The 24,824-nt window shown below is 35.9% G+C and overlaps 2 protein-coding genes across 2 annotated transcripts; one reads left to right on the top strand and one right to left on the bottom strand.

The window, feature by feature from the left end:
* Positions 1-1,896: 1,896 nt before the first annotated feature.
* On the bottom strand, positions 1,897-9,817 carry LOC125673865 (myophilin-like). Its single transcript, XM_048910771.2, has 4 exons — positions 9,317-9,817; positions 5,345-5,481; positions 4,158-4,371; positions 1,897-2,427 (listed from the first exon to the last, which is right to left on the bottom strand). Exons 1-4 carry the CDS (start codon positions 9,365-9,367, stop codon positions 2,266-2,268), a joined length of 564 nt encoding a protein of 187 aa, XP_048766728.1. The 5' UTR covers positions 9,368-9,817; the 3' UTR covers positions 1,897-2,265.
* Positions 9,818-18,370: 8,553 nt separating this feature from the next.
* LOC125677482 (uncharacterized) lies at positions 18,371-24,236 on the top strand. The gene is made up of 3 exons (XM_048915561.2): positions 18,371-19,886; positions 20,069-20,167; positions 20,779-24,236. The coding sequence occupies exons 1-3, from the start codon at positions 19,184-19,186 to the stop codon at positions 21,183-21,185; spliced, it is 1,209 nt and encodes a 402-aa protein (XP_048771518.2). The 5' UTR covers positions 18,371-19,183; the 3' UTR covers positions 21,186-24,236.
* The last annotated feature ends 588 nt before the right edge of the window (positions 24,237-24,824 follow it).

The following is a 24,824-nucleotide window of genomic DNA, read 5'->3' as shown; positions in this document are numbered from 1 at the left end:
CTTTTAGTTGTATCTTGTATCTTGGAAAAACATCATTAGAGTGCATGCTGGGGTTGATCATCTCCAATATTCGCTGGTGCATAACTGAAAATATTTGGACGATCATTACACAGTTCACGTGTGCTTACCCCCCTTCAGTTTTGACATTGGTAGCATTGCGGGGGAGTTGAGGGTAATCACGCAGTAATTAATTAGATGACATTGTGAACTAATTCTGTTCTGATCCACAAGAAGGAATTCTACATAGTCACATGATGGTGGTGTGTGTTCTTGTATCAATCCTCGGTATCCTCTGTATTCTGTTTCTGCTGGTACTGGGGGGGGGGGGGGGGTGCAATCATTACGAGAGGAGTGAATAATAAGTCTAATTAGATACTGTGACTGTGTCCTTCCTGAAAGATAACCAAAGATTCGAGATCAGCACAATTTCCAAAGACTTAATTCTCGCTGGAGGTACTAACTGATACTCATCGATGTGTTTTGAAAAAATTAATATACACGTATTGCAGAAATAACTAAATAAATAAATACGTATAGCTCTAATGTACATCGTATATAAGGTAGTCTATTATATCTATGTACTTATTATAAACTAAGAATCCACACAGAATAACCGGTATAGCGATCGCTCTGAGGCATTTGATTGCTGTCATGTAATACGTCACAATTACAGACACGTTATTCAATTCGGTCAACAATCCGCACTCTTCCTGCAACTGTCGAGGTATTCAGAGTGTCACGTGTTCCGTCTCTTACACTACACCTAATATATACAGGGTATTTTTGCCCTGTGGTTTACTTGTAGAAGGTAATTTTGCCCCATTTTGAATTTGCCCATACACATGGAAATTATTACAATTCAGAGGTTTTGAATTCTACCAGTCGTAGATTATCGCACAGACAATAGTGATATAGCAAAAATTAGACAGAGGCGAATATTCACAGCACACACTACCTTGTATTTGAACAAGAATTCCGTATATAGGGCCTGGAGGTTATAAAACTTTAACCATACTTGTACTCAAACTCAGCCATATTTGTTTTGAGTATAACTCCGAGCAAGCTCCAAGCATACTAACAAAATCTTGAGCAAGTACTCCATTTGAGTTTGAGAATAATTTTATAAAAGTTTTATAAACTTCATTTTTGAGTACGAGTATGATTTAGAGCATGGAGTTTGAGTATGAAAACGTGCTCAAAAAGTTTTATAACCTCCAGGTCGGGACATTCTGTCACAAGAAGGCCTATTGTGGCGTTCCTGTGACCTTGAACTTTTCTATGTACAATGTAACACAGACGTGGACGTTAATGCAAGATGGCGGTTTCTGATTTATTGAAACTTGTCCGGAAAGCATGAAACGAGTAATATGTCATTGTAAACTGATCCAAAGATTTTATCAATATAAACTGATCCGGACATTCAGTCAATGCAAACTGATCCAGACATTCTGTCAATGTATACTAAGCCAGACATCCTTTTGATTACGAGATGCAATGTACACGTACCATACATGTGTTACCGACAGATCTGGATGTGTTAGTACTGATCTGGATGTGTTGGTGTTAGCGACTGATCTGGTTGTTTTAGGAATTGGTCTGGATGTGTTAGGGATTGTTCTGGATGTGTTGGTGTTAGCGACTGATCTGGATGTGTTAGGATTGACCTGGATGTGTTGGTGTTAGCGACTGATCTGGATGTGTTAGGATTGACCTGGATGTGTTGGTGTTAGCGACTGATCTGGATGTGTTGGTGTTAGCGACTGATCTGGTTGTTTTAGGAATTGGTCTGGATGTGTTAGGGATTGTTCTGGATGTGTTGGTGTTAGCGACTGATCTTGATGTGTTAGGAATTGGTCTGGATGGCAGTACGATATCCAAAATACGCACAACAAATTATCAATGTATAAAAAAAGGTTTATTATATAAACAATAATGTAAATTAGCTAAATAACAATTGTAAATGATGCGCATGACAGATGCCATCATTGGTCCCACTTCGTTCCATATTGCCAGCCCCTACGTCTTATTGCTTGTAAAATAGCATGCTTTGCTACAAAATACTCAATTTGGTTTGAAATAAGTTTGCATACTTTAACATAATTATATTTTTCTTCATAAGCAATCATGTGTATTGATACATGGTAAAGCGTTAACCACTGCAGCGCGTTGTTGCACAGCTGCTAAGGTAATAGACCAAATAAGTTGCTGGAGAAAATTCTAAATGTAAATGCTGACTCGTGTACACTAAGTGAACAGGATATTCTACTAGTCAACTATATGTCGAGTGTTTCCGATGTTCATTCCGGATTGGTTAGCACCTTTATTTGTTCCCATCTGTAGACCGATGATGTTCTGTCCAGCTTTGAGCTGTTCGTCTGTGAAATCCCGCTTATTAGCCTCCGCTTCCTTAGGTCCGTATGCACCAACCTAAAAAAGTTAAATGAATAGACATAAAAACATATTTTCTTCTAATGTGTTGAATCTCAACCAATCAATAATTAAGCTAGGAATTATTCAATCAAATAATAAAATTATATAAATTATCACGTATTGTAACGTTTTCGCTCTAGGTATGCGCATGAATGCACATTAATAAGGTATTCCACCAACTCGCATTCTCTTAGAGTTATTGTTCTTGAATATATTAGACTGTTTTATGTCAAATACACTATATATAGTATCAAACAGCTGAATAAAGGATATACTTAGGTGAAAAAGGACTACACAAAATACCGGCATCTTTTTACACTGATGTATGGGGTATTCTATCAATGATTGAATTATGCGTTGTAACTTGTATGCACAGTTTGAAGTGTTAGTTACATCCAAAAATGAGAGAAACATCTCAGACTTCAGCTGCAGAACTGTAGCTCTCTGAAAAAATATTTGGACGAAACAGAGAGCTACAGTTCTGCAGATACTCGGACTTATGATCAAGTCAAGACATTGATACATTTTACCACATTTATTGCATGGTGAGAAGTGGAAAGCAGTGGCGGATCCAGGTTTGCTAAAGGGGGGGGGGGGGGGGGTCCCCAAAAGGTTGGAAGTCTGAGGACCACTCCAAGGTCTCCAGTGGGCCCAGGGCTTTGTCCTGGACGGGGCCCCAAGGGGTGTATTCACCGCAAGTTCTAGAATTTAGGTTACTTTATGTGTCATTCTAGCTACATGTATATTTATAGGTATATTAACACATAATAAACTCAATGAATAACTATAATTGATTTGGTTATAAAGGGTCCTCTAAATCCGCCATTGTAACGAGCATAAGGTCGCCCGCAAGGAACGCTTAGCATAAATCTACCTCGGAAATTTGGTATATTATTAGTATAGTTTATGAATAACTTGGATGATGAAAATCCAAATGAACAATTGTTTGGGGGTATTTGTTTACAGTTACCTCCCTTGCATCGGCGGTACATGTACTAATTTGCATAAAGTCACCTTCAGTCATATAGAAAACGTAAAAAGTTCAGCGTCTCGATTTTAGAATTATATGAAATAAAACAGGACAAAGCCATTCATATAAAATGTGCTGGGAGCCATTCTGTTGTATCGGTCGTCGGTAAGCACATAAAACTGGCTGTCGGGATATTAGTTTCTATCATTAAATGTAAATGCGGACCGTTTGTGGTAGCTTCATTTGGGTTACATGTGATATAAATGTCCCTGAACATTTAGAACAGTTGAGCTGATGTGATTCTAGAATGTTATGACATGTACATGTACTAAATGTGTCCTTGTACGTACGTGAAACAGTGATACACCTTATTTTCCTTGTGAACTATATTCCAACTAAATTCTACATAAATGTAATTACTATAAGGGAATGCAAAAGGGCATGAGACTTTCTCCTTTTGTTAACGATATTTGTTAGTATTATACTATATATTATAAATTTCCGGTTTAGGCATTTCACAAACTGAAGTATCATTGATCATGTTTCTAAAACTGTGACGAGTATTTACATTACACGCCCGGACAATGGCTTTAAAATCCGGTTAATGAAGACTTAAGTGTTTAAGTAACATTGCAGTTTGTCTAAATCAATATTTCCATAAAAGCGAAAATTCAAGTATGCAGATTTTTTTTATGCATGCACTTCGTTATTGAGTGATAGGCAGTTTGTGCTTGTTGTTATCCTCTGCAATAGTTACCTTTCTGGCGAGGGCACTAATTCCTAAAACACACTGGTGGAGATTTTGACCCTCGTATAGATCGACTGTAGCGAACATTTCGTGATCCGGGACTCCTTGCTGCTTCATTTTGTCGATGGCCAAACCTATCAGTTCCATCTGTTTAAATGACATGGTGGGGGGCGTGGCGTATTTTTTCTCCGGGACACTCCCAGCTTTTATGGAATTGACTAATCTACAAAATACAAACACACACACTTTACTTTCAGTGTTCGTTTCATGAAAAGCTGAGTAGAGGTATTAGATTACTTCCTCAAGAACTTTTTTTCATAACTTCAGCAATTTGATGAAAGAAAACAACACCCTTATATTATATGCTCTAATGATATTCAAAAGTAGATGAATTGTTGACTTACTACAGGTATCATCATCTACGTACTCTGTGTTCATCGACTTACTTAGTTAATCGACTTACTAAGCATACTGACTTACTAAGCATACTGACTTACTAAGCACACTGATTTATTTAATCCATCAACTTACTGGTTATTGACTTACTAAGCACACTGATTTACTGGTTATATTGACTTACTAATCACACTGATTTACTGGTTATATTGACTTACTAATCACACTGATTTACTGGTTATATTGACTTACTAAACACACTGATTTACTGGTTATATTGACTTACTAAGCACACTGATTTACTGGTTATATTGACTTACTAAGCACGCTGATTTACTGGTTATATTGACTTACTAAGCACAGATTTACTGGTTATATTGACTTACTAAACACACTGATTTACTGGTTATATTGACTTACTAAGCACACTGATTTACTGGTTATATTGACTTACTAAGCACACTGATTTACTGGTTATATTGACTTACTAAGCACACTGATTTACTGGTTATATTGACTTACTAAGCACGATGATTTACTGGTTATATTGACTTACTAAGCACACTGATTTACTGGTTATATTGACTTACTAAGCACACTGATTTACTGGTTATATTGACTTACTAAGCACACTGATTTACTGGTTATATTGACTTACTAAGCACACTGATTTACTGGGTGTATTGACTTACTAAGCACGATGATTTACTGGTTATATTGACTTACTAAGCACACTGATTTACTGGGTGTATTGACTTACTGGGACTGGGTACATTGATTTACTGACTATATTGACTTACTTGCAGAGCTTGACGCCATTTTTGAGTTGATTTTGGAAATTGTCCATATCGCCGGAAGTACTAAAACTTTCTCCGATTTTCTGACTGATGAACGTTAGAGCTCGCTCTGCTTCGCCCTGGTCATATTTACCTCTAATCTGCAGAAAAATCAAAATACGTGTAAGGTTAAGACAGTTTCAAGCCGTTTTGTAATTGATAGTCGATTTTTTTTAACATACAGAGGTTTATGATTGACAATTCATATTAAATGTGATATATATATATATATAGAATCGTTAAATTTTATACATATACAATAGGTAATTCGAAACAAACTTTATGTATATGTCATAGATAACTTGCCGCAAACTTTATAAATATAAGAGTTTTAAGTTTCTGAAAATGTTCTGCATCCCCAACAATACACGTGAGTCGTGACTATCTGTTATTCCGGTGTCTCAGTCTCGTTAGTCTTTATAGAGTACTGCAGTAATTACATTATTACACACAGGAACTGAACAAAATGTGACTCATAGCTTGAGTGTACACTATAACCTTTAGGCAGCATACAGCTGTAGAAAATAGAGTTTCATTGCCATGTATCAACTGGTATAAAGTATTGGGAAAACGGAGAATGCAGTTCATAAGGAACGATAACTCTGCTGGTTTTAATCAGCGCAATAAACATGACTCATTCAACGTCTGTTGCACACGTTTACAAAAACTCGCCTTGGTTGAATAAAACTCTTCAAAACACACTTTTATTTCTTCTTTTAAATGATATTATTACGTTCGATCTTCACATTTTTTTTTTGGTGAGACATATCATAAAGAGGATGCACAGACCGACGTGGAAAAATCCCTTTAATAGCTTTAGACTCTTCCCAGTGTTTTGATATGTACTTTAAAAGTCAATGGAATTAAAACCCAGCTCAATAAACGATCAACGGGGATATATAGAGGAAATACTTTATTGAACATCCGATGAATCTACTTTCCGCTGGCTTGAAATCTCCTTATTTCCAGGCGAAAGGGTATGAATTGGTGCCCAGCGTTGGAGAATAAAGGAGATAGGATAGGTGAGATATGGGCTTATATCCTTAAGCTTATATACATATTTTCTTACCATTCCTAAATTGAATGTTTGTGATCTTTTATGATAAAATAAAATACAAGTAAATGTATGTATTTAAACATACTCCATTCTGTATAAATATATTCTTTAGAAAACTTTTATACACATTGAAGTACATATGTATACATGAATTTGCTTCTATTTGAAAGAAATGGCGGAAATTCTGCAGAAATTATTAAATAGTTAAGTGAATAAACAAAGTATCTCCAACTTCTTCACATTCAGCGCCCTTAGATCCGCTCCAACTCCGTGTTAGCTTTTCGTTGTTTTGTTTTTTTCGAGTAAGAGTAAACAATAGCTCATCCGGTTAATTCAAAATTTACAACACGGCACTAACTCGTACAACCGCAGCCATTGTAAATCACATTTCGATTAATTTCGTCAGCTTGTTCAGCATAATCTATCGTTCATCGCCCCTGGGCCGTGTTATGTGACAGACTTATTTCCTTTGTCGGAGTCGCTGACACTTCGATCATGTTTACTGAAAAATGTGTAAATTACTACACACGTGGATAATAAAATTCATACGAAACCTTCCATTAAAACTATGAATAAGGCTACTACTTGAACCGTGCAGGTGTGGCCATTTTATGCCTTGCAATGCAGAACGCGTGTCATAAGAAAACTCGAGTAGTTTGTACTGAGAAGAGACAAATGACCATCAGTCCTAATTTATAAGAACAATATGATAAAACACAGGCTAAAAGTTCATCCTTCCTAAACTTAAAACTTGCATCCTGTGTGTCATTTTCGCTATCTAGAGCGATTCCGTTCATAGAGAGGGTAGGCGACAGGGGTTTACATAGTCTTTAGGATTGACGACTTCTTTACCTCCTTCTCAAGTCATATCCATTTCACCTATTATAAGATAAACCTTTTTAAATTTTAAAGTTTTAAAGCGACCCACTAAACATGTGCGCCCCTTTTGATCCACCCCGGTTATTTTTTTAATCTCCTCTCGCGTGGTTAGTGATGGCAGCATGTGTTTAGCGATAGCCTGTCACTGAAATGTAAACATTCTTGAGATATTTTCCCCTGACCTCATTTAAACAAATCTTTGCCTGTCTCGACGGTGCGGATAAAAACCTGTTGAATTTAGCAGACTCGATAAATTATTGCATTCTTCGCGGGCGAAACCTGTTTCAATGCTTCAACATTAGCGAAGTATCAAGCAGGATCTGGGCTGCTGAGGTTGGTCATCACACGTGACTGTGTGCTAGCACGTAGTATATTTGATGGGTGTGGTGCGGAACTGCACACTTAAATTTGTTTTTAAGAATGTAATCTCTTTAATTAATGCTATAGCTCTCAGTTCTTTCAAAGTTATCACGTTTCCTCGGGAATGGACCTCTTACATTATAATTAGTGGCCATGATTTGACATTTCACGTACATTATCACAGCGGGGTGATGTAGAAATTTGACCACGTGATTATCATGCGTTATAATTAGCAATTTCCCCTGATCTCCACAAATAGAATGAATACATTCCCTAACATATCCTTAATTGTGACTTAACGCCGTCTCTTCAGTGTTAATCAGATCAAATCTTTCGCACAAGGAAGGTTATCAAAATTATTTCCTGTCTCTTTTTTAATCGTCCAATAACATATTGTATGTGTTTAGTGTGAACTAAATATGGAATACTTAGAGCTGAGGACATAGTGGGGAGACGAGGAAATAGCCATCACAGACTGAACCTGTTTCTATGTCACACAATTCTCATACATCGCCTAATTACAAGTTATCAATATACCATCAGTTTCAGGAATGGAAACATGTTGTAAATTAACTAAATACCAGTCATCTTGCATACAATATAGGAGAGATCCGCCTCACTACATTATAGGAGTGGTTGACGTCACTACATTGTAGGAATGATTGACGTCACTAGATTGTAGGAATGGTTGACGTCACTCCAATATAGGAATGATTGACGTCTTTACATTATAGGAATGATTGACGTCACTACATTATAGGAATGATTGACGTCACTACATTGACGTCACTACATTATAGGAATGATCGACGTCACTATAATATAGGAATGATTGACGTCACTACATTATAGGAATGATTGACGTCACTACATTATAGGAATGCTTGACGTCACTACATTACAGGAATGGTTGACGTCACTATTTTATAGTTATGATTGACGTCACTACATTATAGGGATGATAGAGACCCCCCTCCACTTACATACAAATGGGAAAAACAATTTCTGGTGAAAACCTTGAAATACATATTTTTTCACATTGATAAGATTCATGATTTAATTCTTGTTCCGACTCCTCAAAATCCAACACGATAACACAGAGAACAAGCTTGTGTAATCTGACAAGCAAGAAAGCTTAGAGGTCCATTACTGAAATAAACGATATAATGTTATCAGTTAATCGTCCCCTTTACCCTCCTTGTAACCCCTTGGCAGGAAGACTAAGCACTTTCTAATATTTTCCGGCACATTGTAATGAGTGCTTGAGGTCACGCTTAATACTTGGGTTGTTCTAATAAAGTAAATCCCGTTGTTGGATGCCTCGGAGACTTCGATATGAATACACTCCTCTAAGAGTCTGGACAATCGGCAAGTCATGAGGGATGGGCCGGATCTGCATTACCTAAGGCGACGTGTAATGATTTTTCAAAATAAACAGTTCCATTTGTGTTGAATTCATTATAAACTTTTGTATGAAATCCTTATCCGTTGTTAACAAACAAGCAGCATTACCCTATCACATATAAATACAATGTTTCAAACTTTTTAGATCCGCGCCTTTTTTATATCAATGACATGTCTCGTACTAATCATCAATATCGGGATTTCCGTGACTTAAATGTCCTGTCAGTCAGTCTTACCTTGCCCTGGGCTTCGGCTGCTAAACCGGATTTTGTCGCTCTGTATGCCATTTTTGAGATGAAATATTTTTTGGACCAGTTCTGGTTAAATATCCAAATGAGTGCAAGTCGCCGGCTCCCGAAGGTAGAAAGTAAACAATATTTCGAGGCCACTTCAGATGATTCACAGTTACACGTGATACTAAAAGTCGTTTTCTGATTGGTTCTTTTTAATTAAAAGGCGTGGCACATTCCATGGAATACATTAAATTCGAGACCATTTGACGTTTTTCATTTAAATACGTCAAACAAAAGAGCTCTTTGATGGGAAGTGCATATTTTAATATTTTTGTCCATATATGGACTCGCTAAAGTAGGAGGTGAAATTTCAAGACGTGAAGATCAAACATAGTACACTAAACGCCCCGTAGCCACTCATTGACGAATAATGTGACTTAAGAATTATGTTGTCATTATACAGAATAATGCAGTCTATCCCATAGGTAGTGTATTGTTGAAAACTTTGTGACGCATGACATAAACACGACTTCATAATCATTAAGTCAATCTCGGGATTAACCTGGTACTTAATTTTTTGGGGACCAGATAATCCTCCACGTCTTGTTGATAATTCGCGATGTGATTTACCAGTAGGCGTGGGAAACATCACTATGAACAACTAGAGGAATATTCATTCGTTAAAAATGAATGGGCTAGCATATCTGAAATATTTCAACATGCCACATGCATAGATGTATAAATGTATTTGTTGGTACATGACCCTTAAAGGTGTGTGGGGGGGGGGGGGGGGGGGTGGGGGGGGTATGCTGGACATGTCCTAGCTACTCATTTTAGACCAACTTTCAGTTGTTAAAGGCTGAATCTCACTGATTTAAAATACAAGGAATGGACCTCTGGCAAAAGTTTCTGACCACCGCATTGAAGATTTAAAAAAAAATCTATACATGTGATGGCCGGGAGTAGTGTAAGATCGACTGAGTGGAGAGAGAGAGAGAGAGAGAGAGAGAGAGAGAGAGAGAGAGAGGAGAGAGAGAGAGGGGGGTGATTGAGACCATTGATGTATTTACTATTAATTCTATCGTTGCTTAGATATTCTAAATGTTAATCTTCTTTAATGAATTCCACTGTGGAAAGAGAGAAACTTTCAAAGGGGAGGGGGCGTGTAAATATTCCCTCTCAAAACATTGTTTTCATAATTCAGATAGTGAATGTCTCTATAACTACTTGTGTAGATAGTAATTTGTTTGATTTTACAGTTATATTCGTGTATTCTATCCTAGGCATGATGAAGACGTCCTTCCTAGAGAGTTTCTTCGAGAGAGAGAGAGAGAGAGAGAGAGAGAGCAGAGATAGATCGAGATCAGAGAGAGAGATAGAGAAAGAGATAGAGAGAGAGAGCAGAGATAGATCGAGATCAGAGAGAGATATAGAGAAAGAGATAGAGAGAGAGAGCAGAGATAGATCGAGATCAGAGAGAGATATAGAGAAAGAGATAGAGAGAGAGAGCAGAGATAGATCGAGATCAGAGAGAGAGCTAGAGAAAGAGAGAGACAGAGAGGTTAGAGAGAGAGAGAGAGAGATCAGAAAGAGAGAGAGAGAGATAAAAAAAAGAGAGATCAGAGAGAGAGAGACAGAGAGAGAAGGACGACAACTCGCACAGAATAGTGGGACAGCTAGAGTAACAATTCATGCCTGATTGCGCTTCTGGAGCAGGTGAAACCGCATCAGTGCAAATCTCAATAAAACGAGAAGGCATTTATCTTTCCCTCCGGTTCTCGGTGACCTCTGCGACCTCACGATTAACACACGCACCACTCTCCATGTATCAAATGATTAAATCATTCCATAACAAAATGTCTCAATCGTTCAATAGACCTATTTCCGAAATATTTGTATGCATTCAACAATCCTTATGTAAATAATCAAATGAATATTAGTCATATACTGTGTGTTCAGCGTGTAAGACGAAATTCAATGAATTTTGAATTAAAATTGCAGGTAATTTACAAAGTACATGTTTTAATTGAAAGTTCAGTGGGGCGTTTTTCTTTTCAAACGTATTCCATGGACCTCCATGTACACAGACCAGATTTTGTATGTAGTGGAATACAGACAAACAAGAGAAGAAGAAAAGATGAAATATGAATTTCTGAGAAGAATAAAAATAAAATTAGAACAATTTTTAAAATTAGCAAAAGGGGACTGAAATTTTATGAACATATTTTGAAAATAGATTAGAAAGTCCCGAAGGATATATAAATAGATGGACGGATGGATAGATACAGAGACAGAGAGAGAATAGTGTCTGGTGTCTGTCTATACAGATATATATAGAGAGAATGGTGTCTGTCTATACAGATATATATAGAGAGAATGGTGTCTGGTGTCTGTCTATACAGATATATATAGAGAGAGAATAGTGTCTGGTGTCTGTCTATACAGATATATATAGAGAGAATAGTGTCTGTCTATACAGATATATATAGAGAGAATAGTGTCTGGTGTCTGTCTATACAGATATATATAGAGAGAATAGTGTCTGGTGTCTGTCTATACAGATATATATAGAGAGAATAGTGTCTGGTGTCTGTCTATACAGATATATATATAGAGAGAATAGTGTCTGGTGTCTGTCTATACAGATATATATAGAGAGAATAGTGTCTGGTGTCTGTCTATACAGATATATATAGAGAGAATAGTGGCTGGTGTCTGTCTATACAGATATATATATATAGAGGATAGTGTCTGTCTATACAGATATATATAGAGAGAATAGTGTCTGGTGTCTGTCTATACAGATATATATAGAGAGAATGGTGTCTGTCTATGCAGATATATATAGAGAGAATGGTGTCTGTCTATACAGATATATATAGAGAGAATGGTGTCTGTCTATGCAGATATATATAGAGAGAATGGTGTCTGTCTATACAGATATATATAGAGAGAATGATGTCTGGTGTCTGTCTATACAGATATATATAGAGAGAATGATGTCTGGTGTCTGTCTATACAGATATATATAGAGAGAATGGTGTCTGTCTATACAGATATATATAGAGAGAATGATGTCTGTCTATACAGATATATATATAGAGAGAATAGTGTCTGGTGTCTGTCTATACATATATATATATAGAGAGAATAGTGTCTGGTGTCTGTCTATACAGATATATATATAGAGAGAATGGTGTCTGGTGTCTGTCTATACATATATATATAGAGAGAATGTCTGGTGTCTGTCTATACAGATATGTAGAGAGAGAATGGTGTCTGTCTATACAGATATATATAGAGAGAATAGTGTCTGGTGTCTGTCTATACATATATATATATAGAGAGAATGGTGTCTGTCTATACAGATATATATAGAGAGAATGGTGTCTGTCTATACAGATATGTAGAGAGAGAATGGTGTCTCTCTATACAGATATATATAGAGAGAATGGTGTCTGTCTATACAGATATATATAGAGAGAATGGTGTCTGTCTATACAGATATATATAGAGAGAATGGTGTCTGTCTATACAGATATATATAGAGAGAATAGTGTCTCTCTATACAGATATACATAGAGAGAATAGTGTCTGGTGTCTGTCTATATACTGTGATGTCGTTGTATATCGATCTTTACTGATGTAAAATCAATCTCTACTGAACAAACGCTATTGAATTCTGATTCCCGGTAGTACGCGGAGGTGGTTCTGAGTTCGAAACCCTGTCCTGAGGGTAGGTTTTCTTTTCTAGTACATTCATTTCACACAAGATACAAGACAAGGGGGGGTAGGGGGGGGTAGGAGGAGGATAGGACTATTTACATTTGTAAAACATTCACCGCCATACAAAAAAAAAAAAAAAAAAAAAAAGACAAGCAATTGTTTTACCTAAATTCAACTTCATAATTTTTGGATCGCTTGCATAGGCGACGTCATTTCCATCGTATATTTGCTAAATATCCAAATTTTGATGCAAAGGTCGTAAATATTGTGAACTAATGGTAAGTATTGACAATTATGTTTAAAATGAAATAAACACAAATTCCTGTTGGTAAATACGATTCTCTGACAGCGTTTTCGCTCTACCGACCCCCGCTTCAGAACAAAAATCGTCGCTAATCGATCACCCTTGCATTTTATAAGAGTATATTCTATATTCATACTTTATTTCCTCCTTTAGGAGATTATGAAGAAAATACATTTACATCAATATAATTACAAATACATGTACATACAAAGAAAGAAAGAAAAGAGAAAAACACATTATGTACACAATATAAACAAAAATAGAAAAGAATAGGATATTCTTAGTTGTACACCTCAACATATGAGTACATATGGTAGCAGCTGTCCCTTTTAAAGCCAAAGCATATTTAATATAGATATATTTACTGCAGTGAGCATCTGTAGTATAGGGCTGAAGTGCTGTGTACCAATTTAAAGTTCAGCAGACGGAATGATGTGGCGTCCATCTTATTTAAAGGTGTAGATATTTGGCCACCAAGAAGAACAAGGTACCATTCAAATTCCGAGAGCCCACAGAGATCTGCACACAGTTCGACACTGAAGTTATTAGCGATGGCGTTCCACCACTGTTCTCGTATGCTGGCGGTACTTAGACACAAACAAGACGAGTGACAGAAAACATCCATGAACGAATTACCACATAAATGACAGAAATGAACAAGGCCATTTACATGCATACCTGTATATATTTTGCATATGAATTTGCAAAGTTCAATGTTACCTAATTTCCAAATTGTGGCAGGTTTTATATCTGAAAATATTTGTCTGAATAAATGGAAATCCGGACTGTTCATCCTCAATTGCCGCTGGTCTTGGTGATACAATGATACGGTATTTCTGGATATCCTTTTCCAGGATAACTTATCTGGGAAGAATCCGTTGTCAAGCCATGTACTTATATAATTGGTAAGATTGTATGTTTGCAAGGTTTGAATGATATCTGGAATAAAACCATATTGGACTTCTGAAAGGTTTTGCCAGTAAGAAAATAATCGAGTCAAGAATATTTTCTTTGGTAGAGTGTTTATGTCCATTCGACAAAGCCTTCCTAAGAACAGTAGTTTTCTTGTATCTATTTCTGCGCTGATGGGCAATACATCAAAAAGTGACTCACATATATCGGATCTGCATAATTTTGGTAAATTTAGAGATTTTTTGCACACAAAATGTTGAAAAAAACAAAGGTTTTGGCGGTCTGAACAGGTCATATTATTCCAGAGTTCGCATCCATAAAGTACTGTAGGCATAACGATTGTTTTATATAAATGAGATACCGTCATTGGGTTGAGAAAATGGGATCCTATGTCAGATAGTGCAAAAAAGGATTTTCTGCCCTTTTCGCAGGCTCTTCCTATTCTTTCAGAAAGTTGGAATTTGTGATGAATCACGATACCTAGGTGGTTATAGGATTCTTCACATGGAATCGATGATTGTCCCAGATGCCAAGGAAAGTTGTTATCCATTTTACTCCTCTTACCACGGAATTTCACCACGCACGATTTTGACGCATTGAAGGAAAATCGCCATTTATTCGAATATGCGTATGCAATATCTAACAAGTTTTGGAGGGCCATTGGGGATAATCCAATGCAGGATATATCATCTGCCAATGAGGGACAGCTGCTCATAACATTAAGGATACCTGTATTAGGACTACTTAGCTCTAATTCATCAACAAGATCGTTAATATAAACAAGATATAAAAATGTAGACAAAAGACCACCTTGTCTTACACCTTGATCAACAGAGAACCATCTAGATTGAGTTTGATTTACAACAATAGAGCTAGATGTTCCTTTATGACAGTTATTAATCAGTGACCAGGTTTTACCTTTTATTCCAAGTTTGTAAAGCTTTAACATGAGGCCATCCCTCCAAACAGTATCAAAAGCCGTACTGCTATCCAAAAAGCTAACAAAGACATTGTTGCCTTGTTCTATATTATGAAAAATTGTCTCTTGTAAATTAAACGACGCGGTTAAACAACCTAGATATTTTTGAAAACCTTGTTGTTGAGCATTTGGGAAATGTTTTGATACAAGAGTTGAGTTTGAGATACGAGATAGAATTATTTTCTCAAGTATTTTAAAAAAGCAGGGCAAAAGAGATATAGGCCTATAACTGTTGCATGCGGCTTTCGATTTGTCTCCACCTTTATACAATGGAACTATTAAGCCGCGCTTCCATTCATGGGGAATATTACCGCAGGCTATGACTGCATTGAACATTTTCAGAAGACAGAGAGTAAGAATTTTACCTCCGTGAATAATATGTTCATTTGTTAGTGAATCATGGCCAGGTGCTTTCCGTAACTTTAGATTATTTATAATTGGTGTAAGTTCTTCCAGTACTATATTACCACCCGGTAAGTCACTAACATCAACCTCACATTCTTTTATAATGTTGCTAATATTATTCTCAACTTCGTATTTAAAGTTAGAATCAAAATGTTCCTCTTCTAAAGGACTGTAAATTTTTTCAAAATGAGAAGCAAAGACTTCCGCTACACTATTTGGGTCATTTTGAATCTGACCATCGTTGTCTTCTATTTCGGGATAAATTCTAGAGGTTCGGGGTTTTCTGCGTTTGGCTAATTTCCAAAATAGACGTATGTCACATTCTGTCGCATTGTCGAGGTCACGGTAAACCTTACACATGTGTTTTTCATGTTCTTCATTTAGAGCGTTTCGAAACAGTCGCTTTGCTCTTTTATAATTTCGATATGATGTAAAGTTCATACCGCGAGGACGTCCTTCAGATATCCATACACGACGCTTAGAACGTTCAATAGTGTGAAGTTCTTTAACGACTTTTGTCCATTCCGGACGAGTAAAAGGATTGAATGACGTAAATGGGATTGATTCCCTGGCACATCTGTGGAGAGTATTCGAAATAGTACGGATATACTCGCCCAGGTCTGTATTGTTATTTATGTTAGATTCTAACAGGTGCTCTAGGGCGTTATCAACTTTCTGTTTGTATTCTACGACAGCCTCGGGTGCAGCTTTGTGCCACGCCGGTAATTGTGATTGGGTGTACCTAAGATTATGTGTAGCTATATTGAAATCCATAGTTGCTATGATAGGTAAATGGTCAGAAGTTGTAGAAAACGTACCTTCCGGAATAATTCTATAACTTTGCAAATTTTCTAAGACATACTTGTCAAAAAGAATATAATCTAAGGTTGTAAATTTTTGAACAAAAGAAAACTTCTCACCTTCTACGACAAAGTCAGTATTCTGAATGCATAAATTATGCTTTGAAACTAAATTTAGCAATAAATTTGATTTGCGTGCGTTTGTATTGCAGAAATCAACAATACTGCCATTCATGTCGCCTGCAATAATGACTTTACCATAATCCGAGTAATAATTGTACAAACTATCTACAATATTAAGAACATGTTGATATGCATCAATATCGTTGTCTGATGGTAGATAAACACCAAAAATATACATAACACAACCTTTTTGATCTTGAAGTTGAATACCTAATACTCGATTGGTTTCAGAACATGGAATTTCTTTCACAGAAAAAAATAATGACTTTTTAAACATAATTGCAACACCTCCTCTACCATACATATTAGAATTTTGCTGTGAAGCGTTCTCATCATCTATTTTTACAAAGCTGTGGTAATCTTTGTGTACAGAGTTTAAATAATGTTTGGTATTTTCTCTAAGCTTATGCTCAGAGATAATTACAATGTCACAATTTTCTCTATCCAACAGTGAGGACAGGCATAATGTGGATGAAATAATTCCACGAACATTCCACGCCATCATGACTACCATAATAAAATGAAGGAAAATAAACCAATGCATTGTTTGATAATTCATACCGAGTGACATTATTTAGTTCTGTTGTTAGTTTTCTTTACACGATCAGATGCGAGATAAATATCAGTCAACATCGTGTTCACAATGAATTTCAGAGTCCCAGTTCTCTTGGGTTGGTTGCAACGCGCATTTTTTACTCCAGTCTCTGTTGTTTAACCACCGTCTGCACCTCACTCCTTCAGGCCAGAATCGGGGCGATTCTACAATTTTAGCAAACTGTGCGGGTACGTTTACCTTTGCAGTAACTAGAGAGCTTCCGTATCGTGGTTTGAATAACATTAGGTGGGTAGTTTTTACACCTTTGTCCTGAATGTAGTTTTCAATACCATATTTGGTTGATTTTTTGTTTATTCCCGAAAGATAGTATCTAGTTGTCTTATTGTATGTAACCCCTATGAAGATGTCTTCTTCTTGCTTTGCTTTTTTGGGTTGCAGAGTCACCATGCACGATCTCTTTTTATTTCTATACACAATCTCTTGTTATGCAATTGATCGATTAGCAGACGTAGTAGTGGTGGGGGGGATCCGTCAGTACATATCAATATCATGTTCAATTCATAACTTTGAGCTTTCATTCAGTTTACCATTTTCACAACGACATGCATTCAGATTACCACATTCATTCAGATTACCATTTTCACTACCATATTTATTTAGATTACCATTTTCGTTACCACATTCACTCAAATTACCATTTTCACAACCACATTTATTCAGATTACCATTTTCTCAACCACATTCATTCAGATTACCTTTTAGACTACCAAATTTATTCAGATTACTATTTTCTCAACCACATTCATTCAGATTACCATTTTCACACCCACATTCATTTAGATTACCATTTTGACTACCACATTCATTCAGATTACCATTTACACTACCACACTCATTCAGATTACCATTTTCACACCCACATTCATTTAGATTACCATTTTGACTACCACATTCATTCAGATTACCATTTACATTACCACATTTATTTAGATTACTATTTTCGCTAATACCACTCCATCAGTGGGAGCAATCACCAATATATTTTTATTTGTATTTATCAATAATGGAAAATGAACGTTGTTTAAAATGTGGGAGGAGGCACAAACACCCTGCCCCCCCCCCCCCCCCCCCCCCCGATTATATGTGTTTGATATAATACTCTTTATAATGTGCAATACTACTATATGAACTTATCATTGAGCAATAATATTTTATGAACTTTATCATATCAAACTTATCATTGTACATTGTCTTCCACCGAGCAGTTCATCAGTTTCATTTGCTCTTCTTCTCGCTTTCCCTCTTTTGAAAAGAAAAGAATATCAACACTATTTATACAAGGCTAAGATACAACTGTATATTTAATTATGATCTTTACAAACGAAATATTACAAATTCTCCGTTTTGTACAGGTAGACATATTAATGAAGATGTATATCATCTCTTTTTCGCTTGTAAAAAATACTCCAGAACCAGAAATAATCTTTTTAATCGCCTTTTCATGCTTGACTTGGTTAATATTGATACAAAATTGTTATTATGCGGTGATGTCAATTTGCCTCTGCAAACTAATTGTAATATAAATATTTTTTTCAGTTGTTCATAAATTTATAGAAGAAACTTGTAGATTCGTTTAATCATTGTATATTTTAGCTGTTAATTATTACCTTGTATGACATATTGTAATATTTTAGGAGAGGGACTTGTAAGTTGTTTGAACTTGTTCCCAGTCTTTTTGAATTTATCAATAAAATATGTTCAAAACAAAGAAAAGAAGGGGGGGGGGTACAGGCATGAATCATGGTGTTTTCACGTCAGTCCTCCTTTCTTTTATCCCCCGTTTTGCTTATCGAACTTCCGCGTTCAGCAGCAAATGTCCCAGATACAATGGAATTCATACGCAATAAATCGTATGGTGTCTTATCATTCCCTAATCATGACGAAATAGGACGTCCCAAACATTCATGTTTACACTGAAAGAAAGAGAAAAACACACACCGGGGAAATGTATAGATGTATGATGCTTTTCTTTTTGTGGTATTTTAGCGTGAGTGATGCTTTCCTTCTTTCTGGACCCTCATACCACAGCACACCAATTCCACAAAATGGCGGTGGGATCACCGCCCCAGAAGGAAGCGTCATGCACATCTTGTTACAGGATGTGGCTCTCCTGAAACAGGAACTTGCCACGGCATTGAATCAAATTACCTTTCTACAAGCCGAGTTAAAGGAGCAGAGGAAACTGTACAAGAGTGATATAGAAATTCTGCGACACGACGTGGAGAATTTACAGCGGTTCACGAAATCATGCAATCGGAGTATTCACCAAAGCATGCAAGACACAGCAGAAAACATATCCATTCTGAACAGAACTGTGGAACAAAATGCTGCGGATATTAACGCTGTAAACGAAACAATGAGAAATGTTGACCGGAAGTTACTAGATGTAATTAGCAGAGAGAACACCTTGAAACAGTCGATACGTTTTGAAGTACAGCAGGAACTCCGCCAAAATAAGCAGGACATAGTGAACAATGTGACAGCGCTGGGCAGTTCTATAGACGCATCACAGAAACAGGTGCGCTATATTTCTCTCTCTTTAAATGATGTTAGCAATGATTTACGAAATGTTGAGCATCGACAGAAAAACACATCAGCGCAACTTGTTGAACTGCAGAAGAACAAAACTGAAATGAAAGATGAGATAGGTCTGCATAAAATCTCTCTCTCTCTCTCTCTCCCCCCCCTCTCTCTCTCTCTCTCTCTCTCTCTCTCTCCATCCATATCTCTTGTTTCTCTCTCTTCACCCACGTCTCCCTTTCTCCTTATCTGTCTTCAATTGTCAATCAATTAAATGTTTTTGAACTTATTCTTTGTAACTGAATTTTAGTTGATATCAACCATGAAATATCACAGTTACAAAACAACTCCAGAAGTACCAAACTGTCAACAAACGCCGCGTTATCTCGAATTGAACACCTAGAAACAGGTAACATAAGCGGGTGATAACGATCTTTGTCACCTGTCTATAGATACACTCATCGCTCCTTTCTCTCTCAGATTTATAGCCCTTCCCTATGAAAGCCTGTTAGTATCATTTAATGAAAGAAAATTCACAGTCCACTATCTCGTAATTACGAGACAATGATATCGTAATTACAAGCAAAAGTCTCGAGTATGCGTTTATTATTTGTTCAGTCGGTTTCCATAATTAAGTCGTAGCTCTTTGGTTAGACTTGCCCAAGTCTCTATGTTGTTTTTATTACTTTATCATTTCGTCCAAGTTTTACTGTGTTTCAGAAATCTAAATATCTGCTCTCTCCCATACTGAAATGGCACCCAACATAGATGACACTATATGTTGGGCATTATTAAAAAGTATTAAAGAGAGCACCGATTATTAAATATAGAGACTTGAGCAAGTCTACTCTTTGGTTAGTACATGTATATTGTTATTCCTGATTCTCCTCACATTGATTGCTTTAACCTGCTCCTGGTTTGAGTCTGCTCATTTGAATAAGAAAGACAGAATGCATATGATATTGTATACATTTTGTTTTGTATTTTGGAAACATGCGATATGTCCTTTAATCATTTCAGATATGAATACTAAGATAAGCTTCACAGCTGCGCGGACGGACAACAAAATGACGTGGAAGGACGGAGAAATAGTGCTGTTCTCTTCTGTCATCGACAGCGAGGGGGGAGGATACAACCCATCGACAGGGGTGTTCACAGTCCCACAAATCGGGACGTACCTCTTCTTCTGTAACATTGCAACTCTTACTAATAATACCTTTAACGCCGACATCGTTGTTAATGGGGAAATCAAAGAACGATTGCTGACGTATGCTTATGGAAGACCATGGAATAGCGTCACATCATCAAATCTTCTAGTTATTCGGCTACAGTTAGGAGATAAGGTCTATGTCAAATATGAAATGGGGAGTTATCTATTATCAGATCAGGCTCATGAGACAACCTTCTCCGGGATAAGAATTAAATGAGAAGATGCGTTGGAACAGGTTGCACTAGACTGAGAGAGTGAAATGGATGGGGAACAAAGTCTACAATATCATCATTATCATTATCTATTTAATCGGAATTGTAATGTCTAACCTAATTGGTTTTTGCATGAACTATAATATGTAGCCTAATCACCCTGCGCAATGATACGTAGTTCTGTGATCGTCATATCGTTGTTCACACGTGTATACAATAGACTACAAGTATAGCCAGATAATCCCACCATGCAGATTTTAATTCTTAACATCTACTAGTACAGTGAGTGTTCAAAATTATCATTTTATGCAGAAATCACCCTCTCCCCCAATCCTACATTGTCTATATATCTGTTTCCAAATTTATTCCTTATCTTCTAAGTATATAAACTTTTATATAAAGTTCAGAGGTCTATTTCGCTACAATGATAATGAATGCATGTACATGTATGTATACATATTACAACATTCAGAATGTATATCGTAAGATTTTGGATCCTGTAGTATTTTGGACATGTAAGTAAATCTTTTATTATAGTGACATTTATGATACAACTTTTGCATTTCATTTAAGATACATGCTAGTATAATTTTACTCCAGGCCCAACGGACCCATATGTTGGACTGGTTCACGACATTTGAAAAATAATATTTTTTAATTTTTGATGTTAAACATTGAAAATATAACTGATTTAATGTTGACAGCCAAACTTTTGACCGTCTGAACGCAAGAATAAAAGAAATATTTTAGCCTTCAATCTGTGTTATGTAAACAAAGAGTATTTCCATGTATACAAACAAACCAGTGAAATGTTAATTTTGTAATATAAAGCATCTTAATTTTGCATAGTGACAAATATAACGTATATATGACACATTTCCCCCAAAGAATACTTGAACATACCGCAATCTTTGTTTACAAACAAATAATGAACTCTCTAAAATGAGCTTCGTGATAATGTATAACCTTAATTTTTATGTGAAATCTTTTAAACAAATTAGACAATAAATTTTGATCATTAAAAGTGAAAAACAAAATTTTGGGGAAAATCATGAATCAGTCCCTTTAGCACATCAAATGATGTCGGCACATGTGCAGTCATTTGGATGTATATTGCTATGGATAATTGAATTATGTGGCTTTATATACTTGTGAGCGAGTTTGGTAATTTGAAAGAACACTTCTGTACGTTTTATCATTATTCTTAAATTTGATCATTTTTCAGGGGCGGATTCAGGAATTGAAGTTAGCGGGGCGCAACTTCACGAGGGAGGAATACGTCTCCTACATGTATATATAGTCAATGTATTATTTTCTGTCATTTCTGATGAGGTGAAATTAATCAAATGACATATATTGTATGGCCGTTCGTTTAATGGCTCATTTAAGCATCTCATGTGAAGTTTGGTTTCAGTATCGATAGAGGCATATAAGCTCTCAGTTAGTTTATATGATTTTCTGTGATTTTATTTGGAATGATAAATAGGTGCTTTGTTCGAAAATAAGATATCTTAAAATCCAAACTTAGCTTTGATTTGATGCATTATATAAATATCTAATTAAACGCGTGAGGAAGACTCATGTATAATGTTCTAATTTTTCATATAAGAATTAAGCACTATTAATTATAAACATATTGCATCAAATACTTGTTTGATAGATTTAATCTCTAAACCATAGAGGACATAAAGAATGTCTGTCTGTCTGTCTTATATTTTAGATTTGAATCAAACGAAAGAAAAAAGTACCGATCCCGATCAAAATTGATAGAAATTACTGTAATAATCACATTATTGCTAATTTTATGCTTTTTTCACCAAGAATTTAGTTTTCTTTGTAAATTCATTTAATTCGTAATGTTTTTTACATCAAGGGAAAGAAGTTGTGGAAGCACAATGTTCTCTGCGACTACTTTTTATTTTTTTTCTCTATCACTACTTTTTATTTTTTTAAAGATATAATTCCGATAGTACTTGGTTCAGATTTGAAAAATTGAAATATTTCTGAATTTTGGTATTTTCATTCTTATTTCTTTTTAGAATACATTTGTCCGATATATCTTTTTTCTTTAATATTTTTTGGAATAGAATCTAAGTTATCCCAATAAAAGTAACAATAAGTTTGAAATTCTTAAAAAAAAAAATTTCTGTGAGAATGGATCAGTGAGCAGCGTTCCTCTGGGTTTGTCGCCTTGCGTACATCTCAACGACTGACTCAGTCTTGACTCACAAAAAGAAATAGAAGTGTAATGAGTCGATCCTCTCCCATAGAACGTGACGATCGTGTCACATATTTCATAGCTAGGTTTCTGCGTTCCACTCTAATGGAAGAAACTGCTGTTAGTTGGAGCAAATACAGAAATTTAGTAACATTTGGGAAGAGTACATGTGTATGTACAGGACTGCGATTCATGAATTGACGAAAGAAGACACAGTTTTGAAAAACTATTGAATGGGGGAAAGATAATTGTTTTATCCTTTATCTTTTATGAAAAGAAGATACCATGGTTTACTTTAAATTAGAAAATTTGGGGTGGGTGGGGGGTGGGGGTTGCGCCCCTTAAATCCGCCACTGCTTTTTACTATTCAGATTTCTTTTCTCTGGAATAGTAAAGTTACAAAATTGTTATTGTTGCATATTGTACATGTATATTTAGTCACATTTTCACTCAAACGCATTTCATTCCATTTTAAGAGAAAGGCGAAATGGGCTCAAAATGGTGTGTGCGCGCGCGTGTGTGTGTGTTTTGTCCTGTATATAGTATTCAAAGTGCGATTTCAACCCTCTAATGTGTTAGTAATATACTCAACGATACATATACATTGAATAAAAGACGTATTAAAAAAATAATCATTATATATGCTACATTGTACAAGTGTACATGTACATTTGAATTTTATTAAGATGTGAATTTTTGAAGGGGTGATTGTAATATTCTATTTCTTAGCTATAACTATCCATGCTTGTGTGCGAATTATTACCAAACATTTAGTTTTTTAATGCGAGCATTATATATGAAAAGTAAATGTTCTGCATGTTTTATTCTTAAACCACGAAATCTTAACTGAAATGAATCTACGGATTATGTTTGTGTTGTAGACAGAAGGAAAGCCTTACAGTGTTTACTGTGATTAGTCGTGGTTAGACAGAAGTAAACTCTTACAATGTTTACTGTGATAAGTTGTGGTTAGACAAGTAAACTCTTACAATGTTTACTGTGATTAGTCGTGGTTATATAGAAGTAAACTCTTACAATGTTTACTGTGATTAGTCGTGGTTAGACAGAAGTAAACCCTTACAATGTTTACTGTGATTAGTCGTGGTTAGACAGAAGTAAACTCTTACAATGTTTACTGTGATTAGTCGTGGTTATATAGAAGTAAACTCTTACAATGTTTACTGTGATTAGTCGTGGTTAGACAGAAGTAAACCCTTACAATGTTTACTGTGATTAGTCGTGGTTAGACAGAAGTAAACTCTTACAATGTTTACTGTGATTAGTCGTGGTTAGACAGAAGTAAACTCTTACAATGTTTACTGTGATTAGTCGTGGTTATATAGAAGTAAACTCTTACAATGTTTACTGTGATTAGTCGTGGTTAGACAGAAGTAAACTCTTACAATGTTTACTGTGATTAGTCGTG

The sequence above is a fragment of the Ostrea edulis genome, chromosome 3 (genome assembly GCF_947568905.1).
Source record: "Ostrea edulis chromosome 3, xbOstEdul1.1, whole genome shotgun sequence".
Taxonomy (NCBI): domain Eukaryota; kingdom Metazoa; phylum Mollusca; class Bivalvia; order Ostreida; family Ostreidae; genus Ostrea; species Ostrea edulis.
Note: the sequence above shows the minus strand (reverse complement) of the source record. Positions and strands in the feature narration are given on the sequence as shown.